Source organism: Centruroides sculpturatus, unplaced genomic scaffold (genome assembly GCF_000671375.1).
Source record: "Centruroides sculpturatus isolate CEXI.00-Female unplaced genomic scaffold, Cexi_2.0 scaffold849, whole genome shotgun sequence".
Taxonomy (NCBI): Eukaryota; Metazoa; Arthropoda; class Arachnida; order Scorpiones; family Buthidae; genus Centruroides; species Centruroides sculpturatus.
In genome coordinates, this window is record NW_019384940.1 from 135,262 (window position 1) to 159,241 (window position 23,980).

The 23,980-nt window shown below is 33.2% G+C and overlaps 1 protein-coding gene across 1 annotated transcript; it reads right to left on the minus strand.

Moving 5' to 3' along the window:
• Positions 1 to 1,216: 1,216 nt before the first annotated feature.
• On the minus strand, positions 1,217 to 21,088 carry LOC111632114 (titin homolog). Its single transcript, XM_023376485.1, has 18 exons — positions 21,033 to 21,088; positions 17,395 to 17,465; positions 16,531 to 16,611; positions 16,277 to 16,458; positions 16,063 to 16,147; positions 15,749 to 15,951; positions 14,407 to 14,665; positions 14,035 to 14,340; positions 13,769 to 13,967; positions 13,569 to 13,702; positions 13,346 to 13,509; positions 13,156 to 13,277; positions 9,748 to 12,622; positions 4,850 to 9,663; positions 2,671 to 2,795; positions 2,449 to 2,495; positions 2,265 to 2,373; positions 1,217 to 2,177 (listed from the first exon to the last, which is right to left on the minus strand). The coding sequence occupies exons 6-18, from the start codon at positions 15,851 to 15,853 to the stop codon at positions 1,519 to 1,521; spliced, it is 9,918 nt and encodes a 3,305-aa protein (XP_023232253.1). The 5' UTR covers positions 15,854 to 15,951; positions 16,063 to 16,147; positions 16,277 to 16,458; positions 16,531 to 16,611; positions 17,395 to 17,465; positions 21,033 to 21,088; the 3' UTR covers positions 1,217 to 1,518.
• Positions 21,089 to 23,980: the final 2,892 nt, after the last annotated feature.

A 23,980-nucleotide genomic window follows, 5' to 3' on the forward strand; every position in this document is an offset into this window, starting at 1 on the left:
ACATGATTATTTTGTGACTTATTGTGTCCTCACGTTTAAACACTTTTTATACACACTGTAGAAACGTCAACTACAATAAAAAATACCACTAGCATTACATATTATTTATTGTGATTTGTATAAATTGTTCTAGAATATTTGGTTTTTGTTATGATTAAAATATTATTATTGTTGGGTTTCTTATTACATAAAGATCCTATATCACTAAAGGTTTTTCTTTTAAAAAAGACTTGTAAACAAGAAGGATTTTTAATTACTACAATTAAGCAGCAGACCAGGATTTTATTTTTTTCACATCTAAATTTCTCACTTAAGATCGTAGATAAGATATAATTGTTGACTTTGTAATTTGCAGACAATGTTAGTCTCTAACATTGTCTGCAAATTTTCGTTAGTCATTGTGACAAAGGATCGAAAATTTCAGTATTATGCAAAATGTGTGTCTAGAGAACGTACTTCTAGTTGAAAAGTAACTAAATTTTAAATAACTCGAACATCACGAAGGTTTCCTTTATAAAAATTTGATGAATTCAAAGCTTTTCCTGATGAATTCTTTAAACATTCAACCACTACACTAATCTGGATTTATCTGATATGTCACGAAGAATGTATCCTATATAAACAAAAGTATTTTATCACAATTTTCATTATTAATGAAAAGTTTTATAGATTTTTCAAACTGATATAATTAGATTTATACATAAATTATGATACCAAATGATGAAAGCTGTTAAAATCTTGAATCGTAATTAAACACGAACAGATTTAATAGTCACGTTCTTTAGTGAATATTTAATTATTTAAATCAGAACGAAAAACACTGTCTTTCGTTAAATCAAATTTTAAATCTGGATGTTTGATGATTGGTCGAGTTTAGAAGTAGGCGTGTTTGTTTATTTCTCTAGCTAATCGTCGTTTTAAAAGCGCTTAGTTTTTGTAGGCTTACAAATTAAGCAGAGAACCACCTATACTCAAACTTTAGCTTGCTTTTGTTTCTCTTAAATCTTTCAAGATTCAATCGCTGCTTTTCTGTGTAAATGAAGAAAATTTAAAATATTTTAACGTGTTGAAAGGATATTTATATATAAAGTTTAGTAAATTTGCAAATGATATTTAATATAACATCGGATTTGGTTAGAGCTTAGTTGATGAAAATTCGAATATTTATCAGTAATAAGAGAAAAATATGTGGAAGATGAGTTATTTACACGGGAGATTTTATTGCAACAATACAAAGGCTTTCACAAAGCAAAAATATACATGGTATAGACCATTGTACATAATTTATCACAGCAGTTAGCCCATAATAACGAATTACATTGAATAAATTATTGCAGAAATACTTTCCTTCTTCGGTAAAAATAGGATCCGTTATCTTTCGATTCATTCTTCTACACGTAAATCCCAATATCAAGCTACAACGGCGATGGGTTAACTTCGGCAGGAATATTATCTTGGGCAGTGGCACGAAAGAAGGGTTCTAATATCCCATTCATCTGAAGTAAACCATTTTCAAGCTCACTTCTCTGCTTCTTTGTTTTTTAAGTCTTTCTTGATGGTGAAAGTGACTTCCCACTTCCTCTTGTCCTTCAGAGGATCCGTGGGAAGTTTGAAAGTGTCACGACAACGTCCGTGGTCCACGTGGAAAGTAACAGGTTCGCTCTCTCCCTTCATTTTGGATGTGGCAGGCTTTTGGACGTCCGCAAAGGTGGCATTCCGATTTGTTTCTACTTTTAAGCTTCTTTTTTTTCCTGGGCTACGTTTGAATTTCGTCTCTCTGCTACTATCTCTGGCCATCTGCGTGCTCAATCTTGGCAGTTCACGTTTCTGAATTTTCTCACTCGTTATTTTCTGTGACGTATGTTTTACGCTCTGGAAATTTGGTAAACTGACTCCTTTTTTCATTCTAGGAGCCACGGGAGGGTTTCTGCTCCTATCCATTATATCGTCCATGCTCTTGGACTTAGTGGGGGTAATGTTAATCGATAATCGATGTTGAGTGGCCGTAGAAGAGCCTTCCAGCGTAACCAAGAAACTAACTGGAGAAGTCAAGGATTGTATCTGATCCAAAATAGAATTGACTCTACGATCGTGTCTACTATATCGAGGTGGAACGTTGGGAGTAGGCAGCGAAGGAAGGATGGGTCTGGTGCGTGCACAGGGCCTGAGAGCGTCACCTAATAAGGAAAAACGACATATCGGATATCGCGTTACAGATAAAATAGAGATAATTATATTACTTAATAGCAAGAAGAGGACCTTACCTACGCTACTTTCCGGTATTGTAGCCAACTTGCGCGAGACGTGTCTATGATGGCTGAAATTCCGTGATGTCATCTTGTCAGAGAGTAACAAATCCTTCTTCAGGCAACACTGTGAACGAAGCAAAAATTTAATTAATTAATTAAGAAAAGCAGAGAATAGGAGGAGCAGGAAGTTTCCTACCACTTTCTTCTCTTCGTCTTCACACACGCATATCCTCTTCTCTCGTCCAACTGCAAAAATGGACAAAGGACGTCGGTCAAGAATAAACAAGACGAAGGAAGACTATCCCAATGTTTCCTAACTACGACGCGAACCGGTCCTAAATTTGTATCGGGACTAAGGTTACGTGGATAAATCTAAACACAAATACCTAAAACATTTTCTGCAGTTGCAGTTGATCTGTACCTTGTGAGGTGGACTGCTCATTACTTTTGCAGCTCACGCATTGGATTACGGGATATTTGCCACCATCCAGACACACTCGGTGGCGAGTCGAAGGTCGACCACTGGCTTGGATGGCCACGTTGCGCCTGTAAAGATTTTCCACCATAAGAATGATTTCCGGACAAGGCTACCGATCTTTTTTCCATATAATTTGTTTTAAAATTCTTAAAAGTGATCGTTAAAAATGGGCGTGGGCTTTTTATCTTGATGTAACAATTTCCAAAAATAACCTTTTTTTTTTCTTTTTTTCAAACATAACCTAGAGGAAGATCGATGCTTTACTGATCGATATTCATTCGAGATTCGAGCTTGGATTACGTTTAAATTGATTCTAGATCGATGTCTACTATGAACAATCCAATCTCCACTTCTTAAATGTAAACGTCACGTTAAAAATAATGATGGAACTAAGTCGAGGGAATTAAAAATTGCTTCGGCCTTGTCTGCTCTTTTTTTTTTTTATTTTTGCGGGTGACACACTTTTCTTCTTATCTCGTGACACGAAAGGTCTAGTTCCTATCTGTACATTTGTCATTGTCTTGATTTATGGTCAAATTTCTCATTTTGATATCTATATCGCGCCCATTTAACTTCCTCAATTGTGATTTTGGTCTTGAATACGGGAAGCAAATTTACATGGCTTGTATCTAGACCTACTCCTACTGTTTCCTGACTTCATTATTTTGAATTTATGCAAAAATTGCGCTCGTTATAATCACTTCTAAATCTCTTTTTCTTTAATCAGCAAGACTGATACGCATAATGAGTCACGTTCTGTTAAGAGTACGTGTAACCGGAAGGGTGTGATAGTTGTTATGGTGCTAGCCCAGTTAAATGCGAATTTATTCCTTAACTTAATCCAATTTTCGGAGCAATTCGTCGTTCATTGAAAGGTTTAAGTTGTAAAAACACGCTACGCACTAAATTTAATGACGAAACAAATTTACATTAATTAGGTTTTCGGTTAGAAATGTGTACTTTGAATTATTTATTACATGTGTATTTCGGTAATAGGCATTTATACACTATTTTAGCAATCTAAATTATTAGTTTAGTATGAAAGAAATCTCTTTTAATAATAGAATAATTTACGAATTTCCTTCTGCCAATTAAGCTTTTCAGAAAGAAATGCATAGTGTATAGTACGATACTATCTTCTAATCATAAAATACGCACTTTCTATTCTCTTAAAATACTGTTCACTGAGAATACTAGAATACTAGTTTGCTCAGCACTAACAATAGTTTGTACTTTCTGCTCACTCGTAACAATCCTATGCACTTTTTTGCTCATTATTAACCATACAATGTATTTCTCTCTGCTCGTTGGCGTTAGTGTTGACAAAACAGTGTTACTGTTCCCAGCACTATAACAGAAACACCAATCTTTTTGTTTTATCAACTAACAACAAAACTGCGCATTTCGCATTACTCACTAGCAATTAACACTAGAGATTGTCTTCTATACAATGGTAACAGACCTACCAATTTCTCACTATTTATTGAAAAACTACATCACATATCACCTGTATTTCTTAAAGCAAATAACAGAACAATCTACATCGTGTATTCCTAACAACAAAGTAATTCAGAACACATTAAAATTCATTTTAAACAATGCGATCTTTCGTGTTTTAATTAAGGAATAACATAAACCATAAAATCCTTCTAAAATTTCTAAAATAAAGCATTATTCTTTTGAAAATTATTCAAGGATGTCGATAAGTGCAAATATTCAATCAAATTTACTTTAAGAATCCATTAAAGTAGAGCTATAACAGTCCAAGGACACTTCCTTCAGAAATATCTCATCGATTCGAAACGGAAAAAAATTAATTTTTAACAGCAAAACTGGGTTTAAACTCCACCCAATCGCACCTATATTAACGATAATAATGTGCTGTTCTACAATAAGAACTATTAAGTGAATGCCCACTTTTCTCAATGGATCACGTATCTCGCCCATAACTTGTACCTTTTTATCTTCTTTTTTAATAAGTGACGAAGGAAATCAATTTATTAACGAGTTCCCTGATTATTTTACCACGCGTGACGACATACTTTCGGTGAGCCTCTTCCCATTATTGATATTACACCACTGATCGATACACAGATATTAACAAAAGCATAACTCTACTCACGTTTTTGATCCTCCAATCTTCTTACCGAGAGAACTTCTTTCTTCTCTGGTGGTCCTGATGGTCACGGTCTTGTGTTTCTTGCAAGGCATCCGAACAGACGAACTATCCTTAAATCGGTGCCTTAACATTTTGTTTCTCTCCTTCTCTAGACTCATGTAAGAAACAATTTCATCTTCCGCATCTTCCGTGACGTATTCTTGATGATCTATCAGCGACGTCTCTTCTTTAATAATGGGCACACTTTTTTTGGCGCGACCTTTATCCGAAATTCTTCTCGAAGATACCGTGTCTGTAGTTCCAACCTCTTTGTAGCTTCCGGTGTAACCCGTTTTTCTCGTCGGAGTTTCGGGTAGGACATTTTTCAAACTGTTCTTGTGTTTGGCGTAACACTGACGAAATTTTTTCAATGCAGAATCTTCTTTGGTCATGGGCTTCACGCGTCGAGGTGAAGCTCGTTGATTGATTGGCGCTTTTGGTGGTTCCAAAGGTTCTTCAACTTTGATTTTTATCTCTTTGATTTCTTCCACTTTTGTTTCTTCTTTGATTTTTGTCACTTCTTTTGTCTCTTTGTGTTCTGCCACTTCTGTTTCTACTATTTTTGTCTCTTTCACTTCCATAATGTTTATAGATTTCGTGTCCTCCGTTTCGATATCTTCATTTATTGCCGAATCTTCGCGACTTTTCTTTTCTTCTTCTTCCATGGCATCTTGCTTCTTTCTTTCTTCGTCTTCAGGTTTTTTTGAGTGTTCCTCTGGAGTTTTTTGTATGCCATCGTTGTCTAAACTTTGTTCGTCATGTCTGAGCATAACTAAGTTCGTTTTTTGTCTCTTGTCGACTTTGCTTCCTGTCCGATTGGTTCCGTCGTCACTGCTATATGCGGCTTTCTCCGTGCATTGATTTCTGGACTGTAATGCGCCGCCCCGCTTTGGCTTAATTACTTTATTATTCTTAGTCGTGTTTTCGACGTATATCACGTGATCGTCTGTGTCTACCTTTCTCGGATAAGTGGCACCATCTGGTGCACCCTTTTTCACAGTTATCTCTTCTATTTTGGGCTGCCCTCTTTTGACTTTGCTACAAATTCTGTTTCTATCTATAGCCACTTCTCTTCCTTTTCTTGTTTGTAGCGGATGGTTTCTCAGTCCCAAATTGATCCTTTTATCTTTTACTTTCTTTTCTAGTTTTGTAAAATTTCGTTTTTCTACAACTTGTGACGAAATTTCACCTAACTCTTCCGAAGTAGAAGTTTGGATAATTTCCGTACCTTTCTCTTTAACATTTATTTTCTCACTCTCGTGAACTTTTGCCATACTCTCTCCGACATCTACGAATTTCATTGATTCGGCATCGAGATGAGCCATTGTTTTTTCAGAATATTCTGATCCTTCCACTGGTTCTTCTGTCACTTCATGAATATATTTTTCTTCCATAAATTCTAATTTGTCTTGGGTTTTATTCAAAATATTATCATTATCATCAATTTTTATTGATTCTTCTTTTTTATCCAAAACTTCAACTTTTTCATCAGTTTCAGCTTCAACCTTTTCATCAGCTTCATCTTCCACCTTTTCACCAGCTTCATCTTCCAACTTTTCATCAGTTTCAGCTTCATCTTCAACCTTTTCATCAGTTTCAGCTTCAACTTTTTCATCTTCTTTTGCTAGTTTTTCATCAACTTCGGTTTTTTCTTTTTGGTTATTTTCATCAGGAACAATTTTCTCTGATAAATTGCTTGAAACTTTATCCGAACTCCCTTGAAGTGAATCATCTTCCATCACATCTTCACTCTTAAGTTGTTGTATAGGATCTTCTTCATCTTTTTCAGCTTCTATAGTACTTAAGTCTTCGTTGCAAACTTCTGTTTTTCCATCGGCTTCTTTTTCCTGGTTGCTTTCTTTGTCTATCTTAGAATTCATTTCTTTACATTTTTCGTTGGTTTCTTCATTTATCTCATTTTTAATATCTTCAGTTTCTAAAATCAGGGAAATTTCTTTACTTTTTTTATGATTTTCTGTTGTTTTCACGCTTTTATCATCATTACTCTCCGAAATTACTGTGATTTCATTATCACTTTTCGATTCTTCGTCAGATTTTTCTTTTTCTAATTTTATTTCGGTATCAATAGAATCCAAAACCGAACCAATTTCAGAGCTTTTATCGTAATTTATAATCGATTCTTTTTCATTTGAAGATTTTATATTATTTCCATCTTCAACACTTTCAATTTCCGAATTTTCAAGTTCTTGTTCATTATATTTCTCTTGGCCTTTTCGTTCTTCATCTTTATCTGAGATATTTTTCTCTGATTCAACTTCAACCTTTTCATCTTCTGCTACTTTTGCTTCAGCTTCAGCTTCAGCTTCAACCTTTTCATCTTCTACTTTTTCTTCAGCTTCAGATTCAACCTTTTCATCTTCTGCTACTTTTGCTTCAGCTTCAGCTTCAGCTTCAACCTTTTCATCTTCTACTTTTGCTTCAGCTTCAGCTTCAACCTTTTCATCTTCTTTTACTTTTGCTTCAGCTTCAGCTTCAATCTTTTCACTTTCCTCTGCTACTTTCTTGTCATCATCTTCAACTTTTTCATCTGCTAACTTTTTGTCAGATTCAGCTTTCTCATCTACCTCTGATACATTTTCATCAACTTCAGCTTTAGCTTTTTCATCTCCATCTGTAAACTTTTCATCAACTTCAGCTTCAATTTTATCATTGTGATCTACATCTTCAATTTTCTCATTTGTATGTTTAATTATTTTACCTTCTTCATCATCACTCGCACATTTTACTTCATTATCTTTATCTGTTATGTTTTCTTCTACAACTTCATCGTTAATTTTTCTTTCACTTTGTAGTTCATTATCTATAATTGTATTCTTCTCTTGTAAATCTTTTGTAATTTCCACATTATCTGATTCACTTCTTTCCTCTTCTTCGCATACATGTTTTGTAATTTTTCCCATTGTTTCTTTCTCTTGAATTTCTTCGATGATAACAGTATTTAAATTTTGTGTTTCCGAAACCATTTCAGAATTTCCTTTTACTTCTTTTGCTTCCTCAATTTTTTCTTCTGAATTTAGATGCTGACATTCTTCATCATTCGAAATCGATTCAGGAACATTGTCTTCCTGGTTCATTCCCGTATTAAGATCTTGACATTCCTTATCATCCAAGGCATTTTCACTAGATTTATCTTGTATTTGTTCTAAAACACTCTGTCCTACTATCAATCTTTCTTCGGTTTCCTCTTTTTCTCCTACGCTTTTAGCATTTTCTTCATTCGTTTCAACTCCTTCAGATCTTACTTCATTATTTTCTTCATTAATTTTGATATCAGAAGTGGATTTAAATTGTGTTTCACTTTTTACATCTTTCACAATAATCTCTTTATCTAGAGAAGTTACAGACAAAGTTTGTGTGTCATTTACATGTTTATCGTCTTCTACAGTCGTTACTTTTTCCAACTTACTTTCTTCTCGACTCGGATCATCAACTAAAGCATCATCTTTGTCTATCTTTAAAGGTGATTCATCTCTTTCTTTAATTTCGTGTTCATTTTTTAAGTCTTGACAGTTAGACTCTAAAATTTTCTCTTCTTTTTCCTCTTCTGCAAAGTCATCTCTTGTAATTAATTTGTTAAATTCCTCGACTACCATAGCCATAAGTGTTTTCTCACGTAATTGTTGATTCTGATCACTTGCTGAAGCTGGAGATTCTCTATCAATTACTTTTTGTGAATCCATTGCTTCATCTTCAATTTCTGGGCATTTTATGTCACGAATTTGAACTGATTCTTCATCCAATGTCTCGTTTTCCTGAGAATCTTTTAGATCTTGTTTCTCACTCGAGCACTTCGTCTGCTCTCTTCTGTTCTCTTCCACTTCTTTCACCTCTTCTAACGTGTCGTTAGATGGATCGTGAGGAGGAATTTCCTCTTTTTTCGCTGATCGATCACTCGACAAACCCTCATCCATCATTTCAGTCGTGTGTGCGTGTTCATTCATTCGACTCTGTGATAGCTCTTCTTCGAAATGCTTTTTATCATCTGATCGTATGTCATCCATCTTTGTTTTAAATTCATTTTCTAAGCATTCCGATTCAATTTTAGAATAATCGCTTTCTATTTTATTCTCTAAATAGAGTTTAGAATAATCAGAAATTTCTTTTTCTTCGACTTTTCCATTTTCTACATTATTTTCACTACCTTCAACTTGAGTTTTCTCTGCTTCGTCCTTAATATTCCTTCTTTCGCTTAGCAATTCACTTATATTTTCATCTATTCCATGTTTGCACTCTTCATCCACAATTTGAAAATGTTCCTTCTTCTTCAGATTTCTTTCTTCATCTCGAGAAAATGAAGACCCGTCGTCTTTGGCTACGTCGTTATCGATTTTCGAATGTAAATATACAGTTTCACCTGTTTCACTTTTATTATGTAGGATCAATTCGTCTGTATCATCGATCTCTTCCTCGTCTATTCTTATTTCTTGGTGAGTTTCAAGTAATTTACCGTCAGATGTTTCTTCAATAAGTTGCTTACTTTCTTCTGCAGAATCAATTGATTCTGATTTATTCTTTTCAAAAGTATTATCTTCTTCATCACCATCAACTTCTTCTGGTAATACGGAATCATCATATTTATCATCCTTATGAGATTCTTTGATGGAGAATTCATTTGAACTGTCTTCTGTCGATTTTTCTCTAACTTCATCCATGACATCTCCCATTTGATTCTTTGATAGAGACTGATCTTTATTAGATTCGACTACCTCTAAATGTACCACTTCAGTTTCCGATCGCACCTTTTCAAAATCCTCCTCCTTCCTTGGAATAATTATTAAATTTTCATCTTTCTCAACATTTTCTCGATTAAAATTTTCTATGACGGGTGAAACAATACAAACCTTATTAGCATTTTTAATTGTGTTATCCTCATCTTCCTCCGTTATCCTCGTCATTTCTTTCCTTTCCATTGGCTTCTTTTCAGTTTTCATGGTTAGTATTAAATCTCTTAATTTATCCACAGATTTTTTAGTCTCCTCTTCTAATTTGGCACTCGAATCATCAATTATCTTACTCAGTTCTTCTTTCGTAGTAAAAATTTCGTCACTTAAAGTTGAAGAAATGTTACTGATCTTCTCCTTTAACTCCATTGTTGACAACTCGATTGTTTCTTTCAAAGAATTTGTGTTTGATGCATAATTTTCTTCCACTTCTTGATCTATTTGAACTCCTTTATCTACGTAAGCAACTTCTGTAATTTCTACCGTATTTTCTTCAAAATTTTGTAAATTATCTCTTTCTAAACTGTCTTCTAGAGGACGAGACGATACGCCTTCCGAATTCTCAACATTCGCAATTTGTACATCTGTAGTTTCAACACTGCTTAATGTAATGATAGGAAGTTGTACTTCTTGTTTCACTTTTAAAGTTTCGTCATCTTTACGTTTAACATTTTCTTCTATTGTTGGAAGTACAGGAACGGATTTTCCTTCATTTTCTGATAAATTTTCACTCGAATCCAAATATTTCTCAGCGTTTTCAATTAAATTTTTACATTCATTCGTGTGCCAATCATTAATTTCCGAAGAGTTTTTATAGATTGATTGATTTTGTTTTGTCGGTCGATCAGCTGGAGGATTCTTTTCCAAAATTTCAGGAGATAACTCTAATGAAGCAGATGACTTCTTTATAATTGATAAAGAAGAGTTGCGTTCATCTGAATCTTTCGTTTGCTCGTCTTTCTTTTCCTCGGAAGTAGCGAGAGGAGAGGAAATGAGTTTCGAATCTCTTATTTTGATTGAAGGATGGACACGTTCTTCGATTTCTGAATGATGTTTCTGCCGAAGATACCTTTCTTGTTCAAGATTTTTATTATTTTGCCTACAATATTCTTCTGTAGATTGCTGTTTTGGTTTTCCTTTAAAAATTCCATCTTGAAGACTTTCATTTTTTAAAATTTCCTCTTCTTTCCTTCGTTTTTTCAGATAATATATTACTTTCTTCGTCGCCTTCTTCCACTTCATTATCACAGTCCTGGGGCGGCTGTTGCTTGATTTAGTTGTTCTTTTTATATTTTCCTCTTCTTTATTTAATAAATTTTCGTGTTTGCAAGTGATGTCGGAGAGTGCGCTCGCTCTTTTTAAATTAGATTTAAATGAAGTTCTCTTCCTCTGTTCGTTAGAGCTTGAAGATGATGATTCTCTTCCCGAAGACGAATGATGATGCTTTTTCCTCTTAGATTTTTGCCTTTCTGGAATCAAATTAAATTTGGAAATTTCTTCAGAAGAATCCGAAAGTGAAATAGAAATTGATTCGGAAGCAAAAGATGAGAGATCATCATCTTTATCTTCAGGAAACTTTCGACTTTCTTCCGAAACAACCGTTCTAGTATACAATGGTGCATTCTGACGAGTACTCGAACGATTGTTAGTTTTCTGTGCGTGAATTTCTGGCAAAATAATTTCTGTAGAAGAACCAGGATCTTGAATTTTGTTAAGCGATTGTTTTTCGATTTTTGTTGTCTCTCTCGATCTAGTTGCGTGTCTTATAGCCGGAAGAGTTTCGGAACTTTCACTAGACGAAGTAAAGCTGTCGTATTTTATATTTTTCTTACTGTTTTCGGGTATTTTCTTCGTATATTTTGTCTTATCTGCTCGAATTGTTAAATCCACAGCGTTATCTTCTCTGGAATTGTATCTTTCGTACGTTTTTCCTTTATGATAGTTCTCGTTTTCAATGTTTTGCAAATGATCAGAACTAACTTCCAAGATCTTCTTTCTATCTCTTCGCCATTTTTCTTTTTCAGGAAAATCTTTCTGATTTGAATAATTTGCGTTTTTATCAAATTCGCCATCGCTTCTTGACGTTTTATCCTTCTTAATCGTCTTATCTTCTCCACATTCTTCCGTTCTGCTGTCTAAATGAATGGAATTATTATATTCTTCTCTTCTGATATTTTTTTGATGATAAGTCTTATCAAAAGTTCTATTTTCATGATGTTTCCTTTTATACAAATCATCGTCTGTTGACGTCTCCCTATCTTCAATGTTATTCTTCTTTCTCCTTGTTGTTCTAGGTGCATTTTTATACGAATCGTCCTCGTGCAATTGTTTCTTCGCGTACAGAGAAGATTTCTCGTTCCTGACATTCCTATTTTGTATCAGATTGTCGGAATGTCGATCAAAATCGGAAATAGAGAGTGATTTTTTCATTTTCCTTTCAGACTCGTGATCTGCTCCTTCCACATCACTTCTACTCTTTCGTCTTATCTTCGCGTTATCCGCTCTTTCTAAATGATTCTCTTCAATATTTCTTTCCCTGTCGCAAGAGATGCTGCTCCCATTTCGATATTCGAAATTCGATGTTCCGTTGGATTCCCTATTCATTTCCATCACTGTGGGCAATCTGTTGTTTTTTCTATGGCTCTCTTCCGATACTTTAGCATTTTCTGGGGTGCTCCTGGTCTTCTCTTCCTCCTTATACACGTAAATGTTATTTATGATTAACTGATTTGAATTATCGTCTCGTTGATCATCCTCCTCTTTTTGTGTAGTGGGAAGGCGCTGAGAACTTTGAGTGAGAGATTCCCAAAGGTCCCAGATGTCCACTTGAGACAGTCTGACGTGCACACCCGAATCGAGATGTTCGCACCTATCGCGCGCTGGCTGATGAGAAGGGGATGGAAGACTTTCTCCTCCTTCGCTATTGGCAATGGGCGAGGTGGTTCCTTCGCTGCTAGAAGGTCGAGCACAACTTTCAAGGAGGTTAACCAATGACCTAGAAAGTAAAATTAATATTCGTGTTCAAATTTGCAAGCTAAATACATTAAAAGATTGACTACTCCTCCTTCTCCGAATCACTCAGCGTAATCACCGCTTTGGGTATTAACTCTTGCAATGTTAAATCAATAATATTGATTTAGTCGTGATTAGAATTTTTCATGGTCTAAAATTAAAGTGATTTTTGTAAAATTTTGCATTGACCTTGCTTCCAAAAATTGCATAAATCTACTTGGTTTGACCTCCATTTTTTATAACGTCACAATTGTCCCCAAATGGGATTATGATCAGAAAAGTTTGAAGTTCTCTCCAGGAAAATTAGCAATTCTTGGAAAGTTTTCTGTACATTTGAAGAAAATTATAATTTCGACGTTAAGAATTATAGAATATGCAAATGTAATTTATTTGCGCTTCTGGAATTATTTTTAAGATGAAAGAGGGCGTTAAATATGCCAACTGTTTCAAGGTAAAGAGGTGCATATCATACGAAATTTTAAGAAACATGGATAAAAATTAAGTAATTAATCTTACCTGCTCATTTCGCACTTTTCCAGCAGTTTATTAGCAGGTAATGCCCCTTGAGATTGAAGGTATTTGGCACATCTTCGATATCTACGGGAAATTGCAGCATCTAAAGGAGTCATCAATACACTCTGCAATTCAAAAAGTCAGATGTTATTTACATAAAATTATTTAAATATATATTTTGAAGAAAGATTACTTTGCTAGTTTTCATGAGAGCATTGAGCGAAGCCCCTCGATCTATTAAAAGTTGACATAGTTCGATATTGTTATTTGTAGCTACGATATGCAATGGTGTCTTTCCATGAATGTTCGGTGCGTTGACTGCATTGTTTCTTTGGTCTAAAAGCCAGCATACTAAGTCTGGAAGAATCAGAATCAAAATTCTGAAAAATCATTTAAATAATTCAATTTTCTCTCACCTTTTCTACCGAAATGCACCGCTTCGTGAAGAGGAAGATCACCCTTGAGATTTCGTATCCACAAGTTGGCTCCGTGGTTTTCCAAAATCTTCAGCATTTCTAAATGACCCTTAGCGGCACCGCAATGGGCTGGTCTAAAAAATGACTTGTTAAAATCGCGTTTTATGAAAGTTAACAGAACATATAAGTGCATAGCTCACGTCCTTCCTTTCAAATCACGATGGTCAGCATCCGAACCGTATTTCAGCAATAGCTGGGTGCAGTCGGCTTGGCCCATAGCCACCGAGTAGTAGAGAGCCGTGCATCCACTGTTATCCGTTTCGTCAATGTTGGCACCACATAAAGTAATCAACACGTCCACGCAATCGGTGTGACCCCTACTCGCAGCATAATGCAAAGCTGAAAGCCAGAAACTTTAGTAAATCAGAGTGCGCCTCATTATATTTAAAATGTGTGGATTAATCACCCGAAAGTCCATCGTTATCTTTTGCATCAATGCTGCCGCCAGCCGAAATGATGCTCAAAATGGCGTCGCTGCTACCCGAACAGGCGGCCCAAAGAAGAGGTTGCCTTCCCTCTTGATCCCTGCAGTCGACTTGAGCACCGTGTTGTAACAAGAGACGAAGCACGCCCAGAGCAGCCCTTCTATTTGGATTGTATCTTCCACTCATCTGAGCCACGTAATGCATTGGATGAGCTCCGTGGATATCGGAAGTTGATATCTTAGCACCTGCATCGATCAGAATCTCCAGACTCTCTACATCTGCGCAAACTGAGAGTATCAAAATTGTTAAGCTCCCCCTGGTACATACTTAGTTAACCATTTAAAATTACTCACCCGTGGCCCAATGAACGCAAGTGTGTTTCTCGTTATCCACGGCATCGACGTCAGCACCCATTCTGAGCAGGAACCTGGCCATCACTTTATTACCACTGATAACGGCCAAATGCAGAGGAGAATATCCATCGTTGTCCTGAGCATTAACAAGACTCTTTTCTATAGAAAGCACCTGATAGGCGCAAGAAAGGGAACTATTTTCGGCGCAGTAGTGCACAGCCGTCTTTCCATAACGGTCTCTATTGGAGGCCAGGAAGGGCTGAAAAATAAAAGTCACAGATTAATATAATTCTTCTAATAAATTGTAAATTTACGGAGTGAAAATTTGAAAGCTTTCTACTAAAAGGGTTCGAGTTAGATTTTTTAGATTTTGTTCTTTTTGATCATATTTAGGCTCCAGTCAATTAAATCTTTATTATATTCAACAGAGATGGCATTAATAGTAAAGGACAGACGGCCGGGTGACCAAGGCAATTGTAGTGTCATCCTACCGCTCTGGGGAGCCCGAGATCGAATCCGGGAGATGAAGAAACGTGGGAATTTTTCATGGATTGTCTTTCTAGGATATATCAAACCCTATCCCTCACTACTGGGTCGTCCCATTCTGGGCCTGTGAAAACCTACGATGGATATGTGAAAAAAACCCTCTTGGTGTACATAGGGCGAAAAGTGTTTAAAAATATGGTAAACGATAATCACAGTTAGATATAATTACTTTCAAGAGTAAGAAAAATTAATCCTCATATCTAAATTTGTATTTAAACGATAATAAAATGATTTCTGACTTTTAAAAACGCTTTCTTCCTTGTGGACAATAAGAGGGTCTGTTTTTAGCAAGGCCATTATGAGTTCAGTTCAGACACACAATGGGAGCAAACTGCCAGCAGAAACGTACTTACGTATTGCAATTTTACATAACTTTTTAAAGATCTTATTAGAAAAATCTCATAAATTATAATTAAAACTGGCTTTCTGGAAGTTCTCGACCATAAATTTATTATATTTTCTGTTATAAATAATGTTTTATAGAATAAACTTAATAGATAGACGAAGAAATATTACCCAAACGAATTAAACTCTAATTTCAAAGATAAAGAAAAGAAGAAAAAAGTTTTCTGTCTTTCCTGCTCGAAATTAACTTACCGATAACATGCCATTTTATATAACAAGAAATAAATTAAACATAAGCTGACCTCTTTTTTCGCGCTTACGAAACAAAGATCGTTGAACCAAGCCACTAGTACAATATAAATTGCTAATCTTCTGGAAATAAATCTTTCAGCCTCTGTAAACTTAATTTAAAAAAATATATTTCATGCTATGTGACTACGATATTACCTACCTTTTGACTTAGAATCATCTTAACATCTGCATCTCTTCCTTGTTGACAAGCGAGCATCAAGTTGGTAACTCCGGAGGACATTTGCCTTCGATTTCTTTGATCCATCCAAGATTTTTTTAAGTCACGAAAGCTAGGTGGATATCCCGAATCCGCGGATATCCAGCCGATCCGGTAACTTTCTTCATGGCGGCTTGTTATGGAATCTGAAATCAAAAGAATCTCTGGTATGAATCGATACATCTGCTAATTACAAATTGGCTTTATAGATCAAATTTAAGCACATAGATAAAGGACCATAACGTTAAACTATTTACCATTAGTATCAAGATATTCTAGCCAGAGGAAGGAATTAATTCCACTCTTCACTGCTCCTCTACTCCTGTATCACGATCTTCATATCTAATCCGCAAGAAGAGCAAGGTAAATTTGTTTTTAATTAAAAAGCATTATAAATTTTCATAATTACAGCTTATGGCTTCATTTTGTAATCATTTTTTATGTATAATCATAAAAATCTCTCAGATTTACCTGCATCAATGATGATATTTGAGCAGAAAAATGATCCGTTTCCGTCTGAATCGGGGTAACTTTTACCTTGTCACGTCGTTAAGTACATGACGATTGACGTGGAGATCAATAACAAAATTAGTTTTTTTCCGTACAGACCACTTCAATATATCAACTGAATTAATTGAAGATTCATGGAGCTCCTGCAAAATAATTACAAGAAAGGTAAACACCTTGACATCAAAACTCTATAATCTTAATGATAATTACTCTACCAGAAAGTTAGCGACCTTCTCTTCTTCTTTTTTCGTAATCCAGATCGTTTGTCATTATGGGGCGTCTTCTATAACACGTTCCTAATAATAATAAAAAAATTATGATGATATTTTTAGATATTTAATTATTTTTATTAATAACAGCTCACGTATTCACTTTAACTTTAGCTTTTCACTTTCTATCTCGATGCTCTAATTAATTTTGAAAAATTATTTCTCTCTTCCCTCATAAATTTTATACTATTATATTCATCTAATTAAATATTCTAAAGCTTGAAAATTCATTTAAAAAATATATTTTTTTGACGTTGCCAGTCGTGCTTGCTGATGGTTGGCAACATTGACTCCATTTCACGTTTTAAAGGAGGAAGCAATGTTGCCACCTCATTCATTTTCTACGAAATTTAATTAAAAATTTCTACGAATAAAAACTTTTTACGAGAATTCTTTTATAGTTTTATGGATTGATAAATTTAAAATGGAGTAATAATATTTAAAGTTGGGGGTTTTATAGTTAAATGAGAATTAAAATTGTTTAACGATATTCATAATTATTTCAAGAATATAGAAACAATATAAAGGATGAAAGCCCTATAAATCTAGCAGTGGACTTGGCCGAACTCACGTTGAAGACTGGAAGATCTCTGTAAAACTCATTGTAGAAGGTTCTGTAAGTGGTCTTCGTAGTACAATCTACTATCTACACTTACAGGGATGGCTTATAGTTAAAAGGCTTTCGTGGCAGAAAGAAGTTTTCAAAACATGTTTAAAAAATGGCACAAATTAGATGAAATCGGTTCAGAATTTTAGCAATTATTATGGATTATCTACACAAATTGTTAAAAAGAACTTAAACATACTCACTTATGAAACTTCAGCCTTCTATCTGTGCCGCTAACATCCACTTTTACTCATTTGTAGTGTGTTTTAGTAGCCTATAAAGTACGAAAGGTTTTGTATTGGTTCGTAACTCAGATTTTTATTACTAGTTTACGACTTTTCAACGAAATCGAATAAAATTTCCGCTCAAAAAAGAGGTGGTAACGAGCGTAGATGACCCGAATATACAAAACGCCATTGGCTCCGATAACCTACATCTATTTGTTAATAGAGGAAGGAACTAATTTTTTTTAATAAGTCAAAGAAGTAAAATTTAATGGCTACAAAATTGGAGCGATTTGAAATTGAGCCATTTATTTTTGTGTGGCCATCTTTAATATTTCTATGCATGATAAACCATCGAATTATTGCATTATATGATAATTTTCAGCATAGTTAGAGAAGTAAAGGGAGTTCTTATGATATTTCTCTTCTAATTCGAAGAAGAATATCATAATCTAATAATATTTATCAATGGAAAAGTGATGAAGATCTGCATCTTCATACAGTTGAGTAAATTATTAGAAAAATTAATTATAAGTTAATGTATCAGAAGTAGGAAGAAGATCGTCCTAAAATGGCATTTACAGATCATTCCCCTGAAAAAATAAATCATTTACAGGTTTTTCTACGGGTCAAAGAATAATCGAATGACATAATTCAGACTGGCATAACAGATAATAATAATCTCTTTAATAATAATTAAAAGCTAAGTTAAAGATAATCGACGGAAATTGAGGTGATTGCACTCTTAGTTCATTTATAATTTTATCGAAAAGAGATAATTTAACGGCTTAATTATCCGATAATAAATATACAGATTAATTTCTTACGATTAATTCGTGTGATATGATCTAAACTAAAGTGAAACTTTGATGTATTAACAATTATGTACGTTATAATGAAGACAGACATGCACATTGACATTCCTGTAAATCATTAAACCGTTTTTATTTCTAGAAAGGTTCATTTTTATTCTGCAGAAGTCTAAATGTTAAGTAATTCACGTTCTGTTTTGGCTCAAAACATAACTTGATTAGTAATCCCAAAAGTCAGTTAACTTAGAATTGTTTTAAGAATGATTAGAATCGGTTTAATTCGTCATTTATTGAAAACTGACTTTTGGGCCAACCTGTACCTTTAATTTTTCTGTTCTGTTGGATATTTTCTATAAAATCCCAGTCGAATGAAACATAAAACGTTATTTAAAGTGTTTTTTCCCCTCTCTTTTCTCTATTTTCCCAGTGGAATTTTTTTGTTAATCTATACTATAATTTAACAGAAAATTGTAATAATGTCGTCACGGTCGACTCCTATTCATTATCTTTAAATCTATTAAAGTTCTTTCCCCCGAGACGGATCCAGATTCTATTGTTGGTGTGTTTAAATGCCAGATATATTGAGATTCAAAAGAGACGACAGACTGTTATGCATTAAAATAGTTGCATAAACGTTTATATTCGTTACTAAAATACGTAAAAATCTCTCGAAACTATTCTAAAAATTAATTCAAATAACATATCCATACATTGAAGCATTTTCACATATTTTCTAGGCATACAACGTACAGTACAGTACGTAAAACATATCGTAATGTATTTTGCATTACGTTACGTTACATTATGCTGTAGAGTAACATACTGTTACAGGCCATTTTGTTTTATTAAGATACATCTATTCAAACATTGTAGCTCTTCTAGTTATAGAGAAATGAGTTTTATATGTATTCAGATGTTATTATTTTAGTTAATTAAATACTAAATATACAAAATTAGCAGAATTTAATGATGAAAAAAATTCAAGTATTTTATACACGACCATATTTAAATTCATTGTAATCCAGAACATTAAAATATCTGATGATATCTCTAGAATATTAAACGATCTTCCAATTTTATACATCACGATTTTCATCTAATACTCTCTAATGGATTTCTATTTTTAGTAATTTAATCATTAATTTTATTTTTTAAAAACTAACTATATTATTATTATTGTATAAATTCGTTTAATTAATTCATAAATTTTAATTATGCAAATTAACTCTCTCCTGTTATAATCATAAATCTTTGCTCATCTCCATTTTTTTTAATGCTAATTTGTTAAGCAAAATGCGACCTTTTGAATTATTAAGTTTATCAGCTAAGGTAACGCTCCAGTTGGAGACGAACACGCCCGAAACGCGTGGTCAATGATGCAATTATGGACTCGAATACACGAAGAGTCCAACGTGTAAAATTTTCCACGAAAGAATTAAACCTCTATAAACTGTATTTTCGATAAATATCGTGCCCAAATTCATCATTCTTATAAAGGTAGAATGAATTACATCCACAGTTCGAATGTCTTCTTACTAATAAATTATCTAAGTGGCAGGATGACTATTAAATATTAAAGATGATCATCTCTAACCACCATTAAGTGTGGAAATGTTGAAGACTTTGGTACGTTAACCCCTAGACTTTCGTCTTTTAACGGAATATTTGGATAATATTTTATTATTTTCGAACAATTTGAGGTTAATGATTTTGTTCGAATGAATTGGAATACGTCAGTAGCGAAGTTTCTTCTAAGAAAAACTGTAGACTCATTGTTCTGATGTAGAAAATATCGAACCGAATCGATCTCGATAATTTTCGTGTTAAATATGGTTTCTTCTGATATAAAATTTAAGTAATAAAATATATTTTTTTGTTAAAATCTTTAAAAATGTTAATTTTTTTCATTTATTGAGGTTTGCCCCTGATGTTGGTTTCACTGTTAGGTTCTTATGTTTGCAGAGAAGAGTGATTTACAGGAGACACGAATGTTTTATATTTATCTCTTTTTTGGGGGGTTATTTTTATTAAATTTGATGAGTTATATTTAAATTATATAAACCAAATAAACAGACGTTTTTCCTAGTTAAATAATTAATATTTATCCAAATTTAAATTGAATTATTTAGAATTTTTGAGAGCATCTGTCATACAATTGAAAGACTCACTTACTTTAAAATATATTTAAATATTTTCTGTTTATATAAAAAAATTCGTTAAATAAACAAGAAATTTACTCAAATTTATCCTATTTTATGTCATTTTTAATGACGTTTCTATTAAAGTAATGTGGGTATAAAGTAACCTCAAAGATGCTTTTTTTTCTTAATATTATAAGAAACTAAGAAGAGATATTCTTATAATCTTCCAGAATTTATAAGATTTAAGTGACATTAAGAAGGAAATAGTTTCTATAGCGTGTTACAGTTTCGCGTGATGGCACGAAGCATATCTGAGAGAAGAGACGAAGTTATGTTTCATAATACTTAACTGAACTTGAACAGTGATGATAATATAATAACACGACATTGATACATGCTATCATCATCTATCAACTTGTATTTTAAACGTTTTTTTTAAAGATAAAGGTATATTAGCCACCTGCCTAACTGAATAAAAGATCTTCGTGTTTAACTATACATTAACTATTTTAAATTCAAGAAGTAGAATAATCGATGCTTACTAATCTCGATAAAAGTCTATTTGATGAACTTTCTTATATTCTATCCTATTTAAAAAATAGCTTCTATCGTCTCCATCTATTATCTAAAAATTTAAGTTAAAAACTAGGTAAAGTGTACTTACTTTTTATTATATTTTCTACAATTTAAACATCCTTTCCGGGAAGTTTAACCGACAAGAAACAACCTTGACTGCTAGATGGCTATTATCCTTTGATAAAGTTAATCGAAGTTATGTACCTGTCGTCATGGCGACCCGACAGACCTATTTACATGAAGGCTCGTGTGGTGTAAAAACGGCACTCTCGCGGACGATTCTAGAATTATATACTGACTTTCCCAGCTGCACTATGGGAAAATATCAAGCGGTGGAGTCACTAATTTTTCGTATTTTTATGTGTAACAATCTCATTTAACAGGAAAATATTCCATTTGCCTAATTAAAAATGATCAATAGTAAAGGAGGATGCCAATCTATCACGTGAACGAATTAAGGATAAAAGAACGAGATGATTCCTTATCTCTTCAATGAAAATATTATTAATTAATGCGTGTAATTCTCTAAATATTACTCGATTCTAGTTATAATTTTTTATAATTGATACGCAACACAGTTTTATTCGTTACGCGTATAGAATTTACTCAAAGTTCGAGGTCAAGTCTTTGCAATTATCGACTTTTGAAAATGAAGAGTGACATTATTTATAGACTATTTATAATAAAAATTACGCGTGAATTAAATTTATTATAGAATTTTACAGATTTTCTTTTAAAATTTTGGCTTCTTCTCTTTATATTTTTATACATTAAAAGCACTGATACATATCTGATATTATTAATTATAGCACTGATATTATTAATTATTGGATAAGAAAAAGCTTAATTTTGAGGGTAGAGATGAGTTTTATAAAATATTGTAAATGCTAATAACGAGAAGACTTCATTAAATCACTCTTCACTCTAGATATGACACACGACCCCCTCTATCTCCCCATCCATTTGACCTTCAACCACCAAAATTTAACAGAATCAGTGTCCTTTATATACAAATCTCCCTGCAAAATTTTAGAAATTTTCGACAGAAGGTATAGGAGTTATTAAGCCTCAAAGTGGGTGAAGAGGATCGTGCTCCTTCCATATATACACACATACATCCATACGTACATCGATACATACAGAGAAAATCCCGAATTTCTCTACATTTCAAGTCCAAAAAAATGACCCCCATTGATTGGAGTCTTCTTTTGACTCATCACCATACTTTCTTTCTCATATATAACAGCAGGAAAGGAAAAGTAATTAAATTCGATTTTTTTCAATTTATTTTAAACTGTATATTTAGTGTTAAATACCTGGAAAATATTTATAATTTCTAGAAAAATACTGTGAATTTTTCTAGAAATAAACTTTAATCTAGTTGATAAATTAACTCTCAAAAATCCATTTGCCTCTTATGATCCTTCTTCAGAAGATGCTTACTAATTCATCATTTATCATTATCTTTTAGACTAAGGTAAATTTATTTTAAATTTTACAGTTAAAATACAGATAAAAAGTGTAAATTAACGTATTTAATGGCTTAACATTTTTATAATATTACACAAGAGAGTAGAATCTTGCGTGATCATCACTTCTTGAATGATGAATAAACCTTTAATAACTTCCGTTTCCGGTTGTACATCCGTAAGCAAATCGACATACACGATTACGTGGTCCAAAATTTATATATAAAAGCTTAAATTTATGCAATTTTTCTATTATATTAGCTAAAAATAGGGCGCAAGTTTCTACCAAAATTTTGAGAAGATTGAATTTATTTATAGAGTTTCTATAAAGAAATATAACGTGTAGATGACCCCTGATTCTCATTAAAGCAATAGAAATTAGATTTTCAGGTCTTAAGTTTATTAATTAATTGTTTCTAATTATAAAAGAGGACATATTCAATTAACTAATAAGAGAGATGATGGATCACTGTATACTTTAGTTAATTAATTAATAAGAGATATTTTGTTCACTCCACTTTAAAAGTTATTTTTAAAGTGAAGTGAACACGTGCCTTTTGTCAAAAATTTGTCAAATTTCGCACGGAGGTCTGTGTATTTGGGGCACTGACGCTGTTAAATTTTGGGGATTAAAGGTCAAGCGGGTAGGGAGATAGAAGGGGTCGTCATATCTCGAGTGGGGTCGGATGTAATNATACATACAGAGAAAATCCCGAATTTCTCTACATTTCAAGTCCAAAAAAATGACCCCCATTGATTGGAGTCTTCTTTTGACTCATCACCATACTTTCTTTCTCATATATAACAGCAGGAAAGGAAAAGTAATTAAATTCGATTTTTTTCAATTTATTTTAAACTGTATATTTAGTGTTAAATACCTGGAAAATATTTATAATTTCTAGAAAAATACTGTGAATTTTTCTAGAAATAAACTTTAATCTAGTTGATAAATTAACTCTCAAAAATCCATTTGCCTCTTATGATCCTTCTTCAGAAGATGCTTACTAATTCATCATTTATCATTATCTTTTAGACTAAGGTAAATTTATTTGAAATTTTACAGTTAAAATAGAGATAAAAAGTGTAAATTAACGTATTTAATGGCTTAACATTTTTATAATATTACACAAGAGAGTAGAATCTTGCGTGATCATCACTTCTTGAATGATGAATAAACCTTTAATAACTTTTGTTTCCGGTTGTACATCCGTAAGCAAATCGACATACACGATTACGTGGTCCAAAATTTATATATAAAAGCTTAAATTTATGCAATTTTTCTATTATATTAGCTAAAAATAGGGCGCAAGTTTCTACCAAAATTTTGAGAAGATTGAATTTATTTATAGAGTTTCTATAAAGAAATATAACGTGTAGATGACCCCTGATTCTCATTAAAGCAATAGAAATTAGATTTTCAGGTCTTAAGTTTATTAATTAATTGTTTCTAATTATAAAAGAGGACATATTCAATTAACTAATAAGAGAGATGATGGATCACTGTATACTTTAGTTAATTAATTAATAAGAGATATTTTGTTCACTCCACTTTAAAAGTTATTTTTAA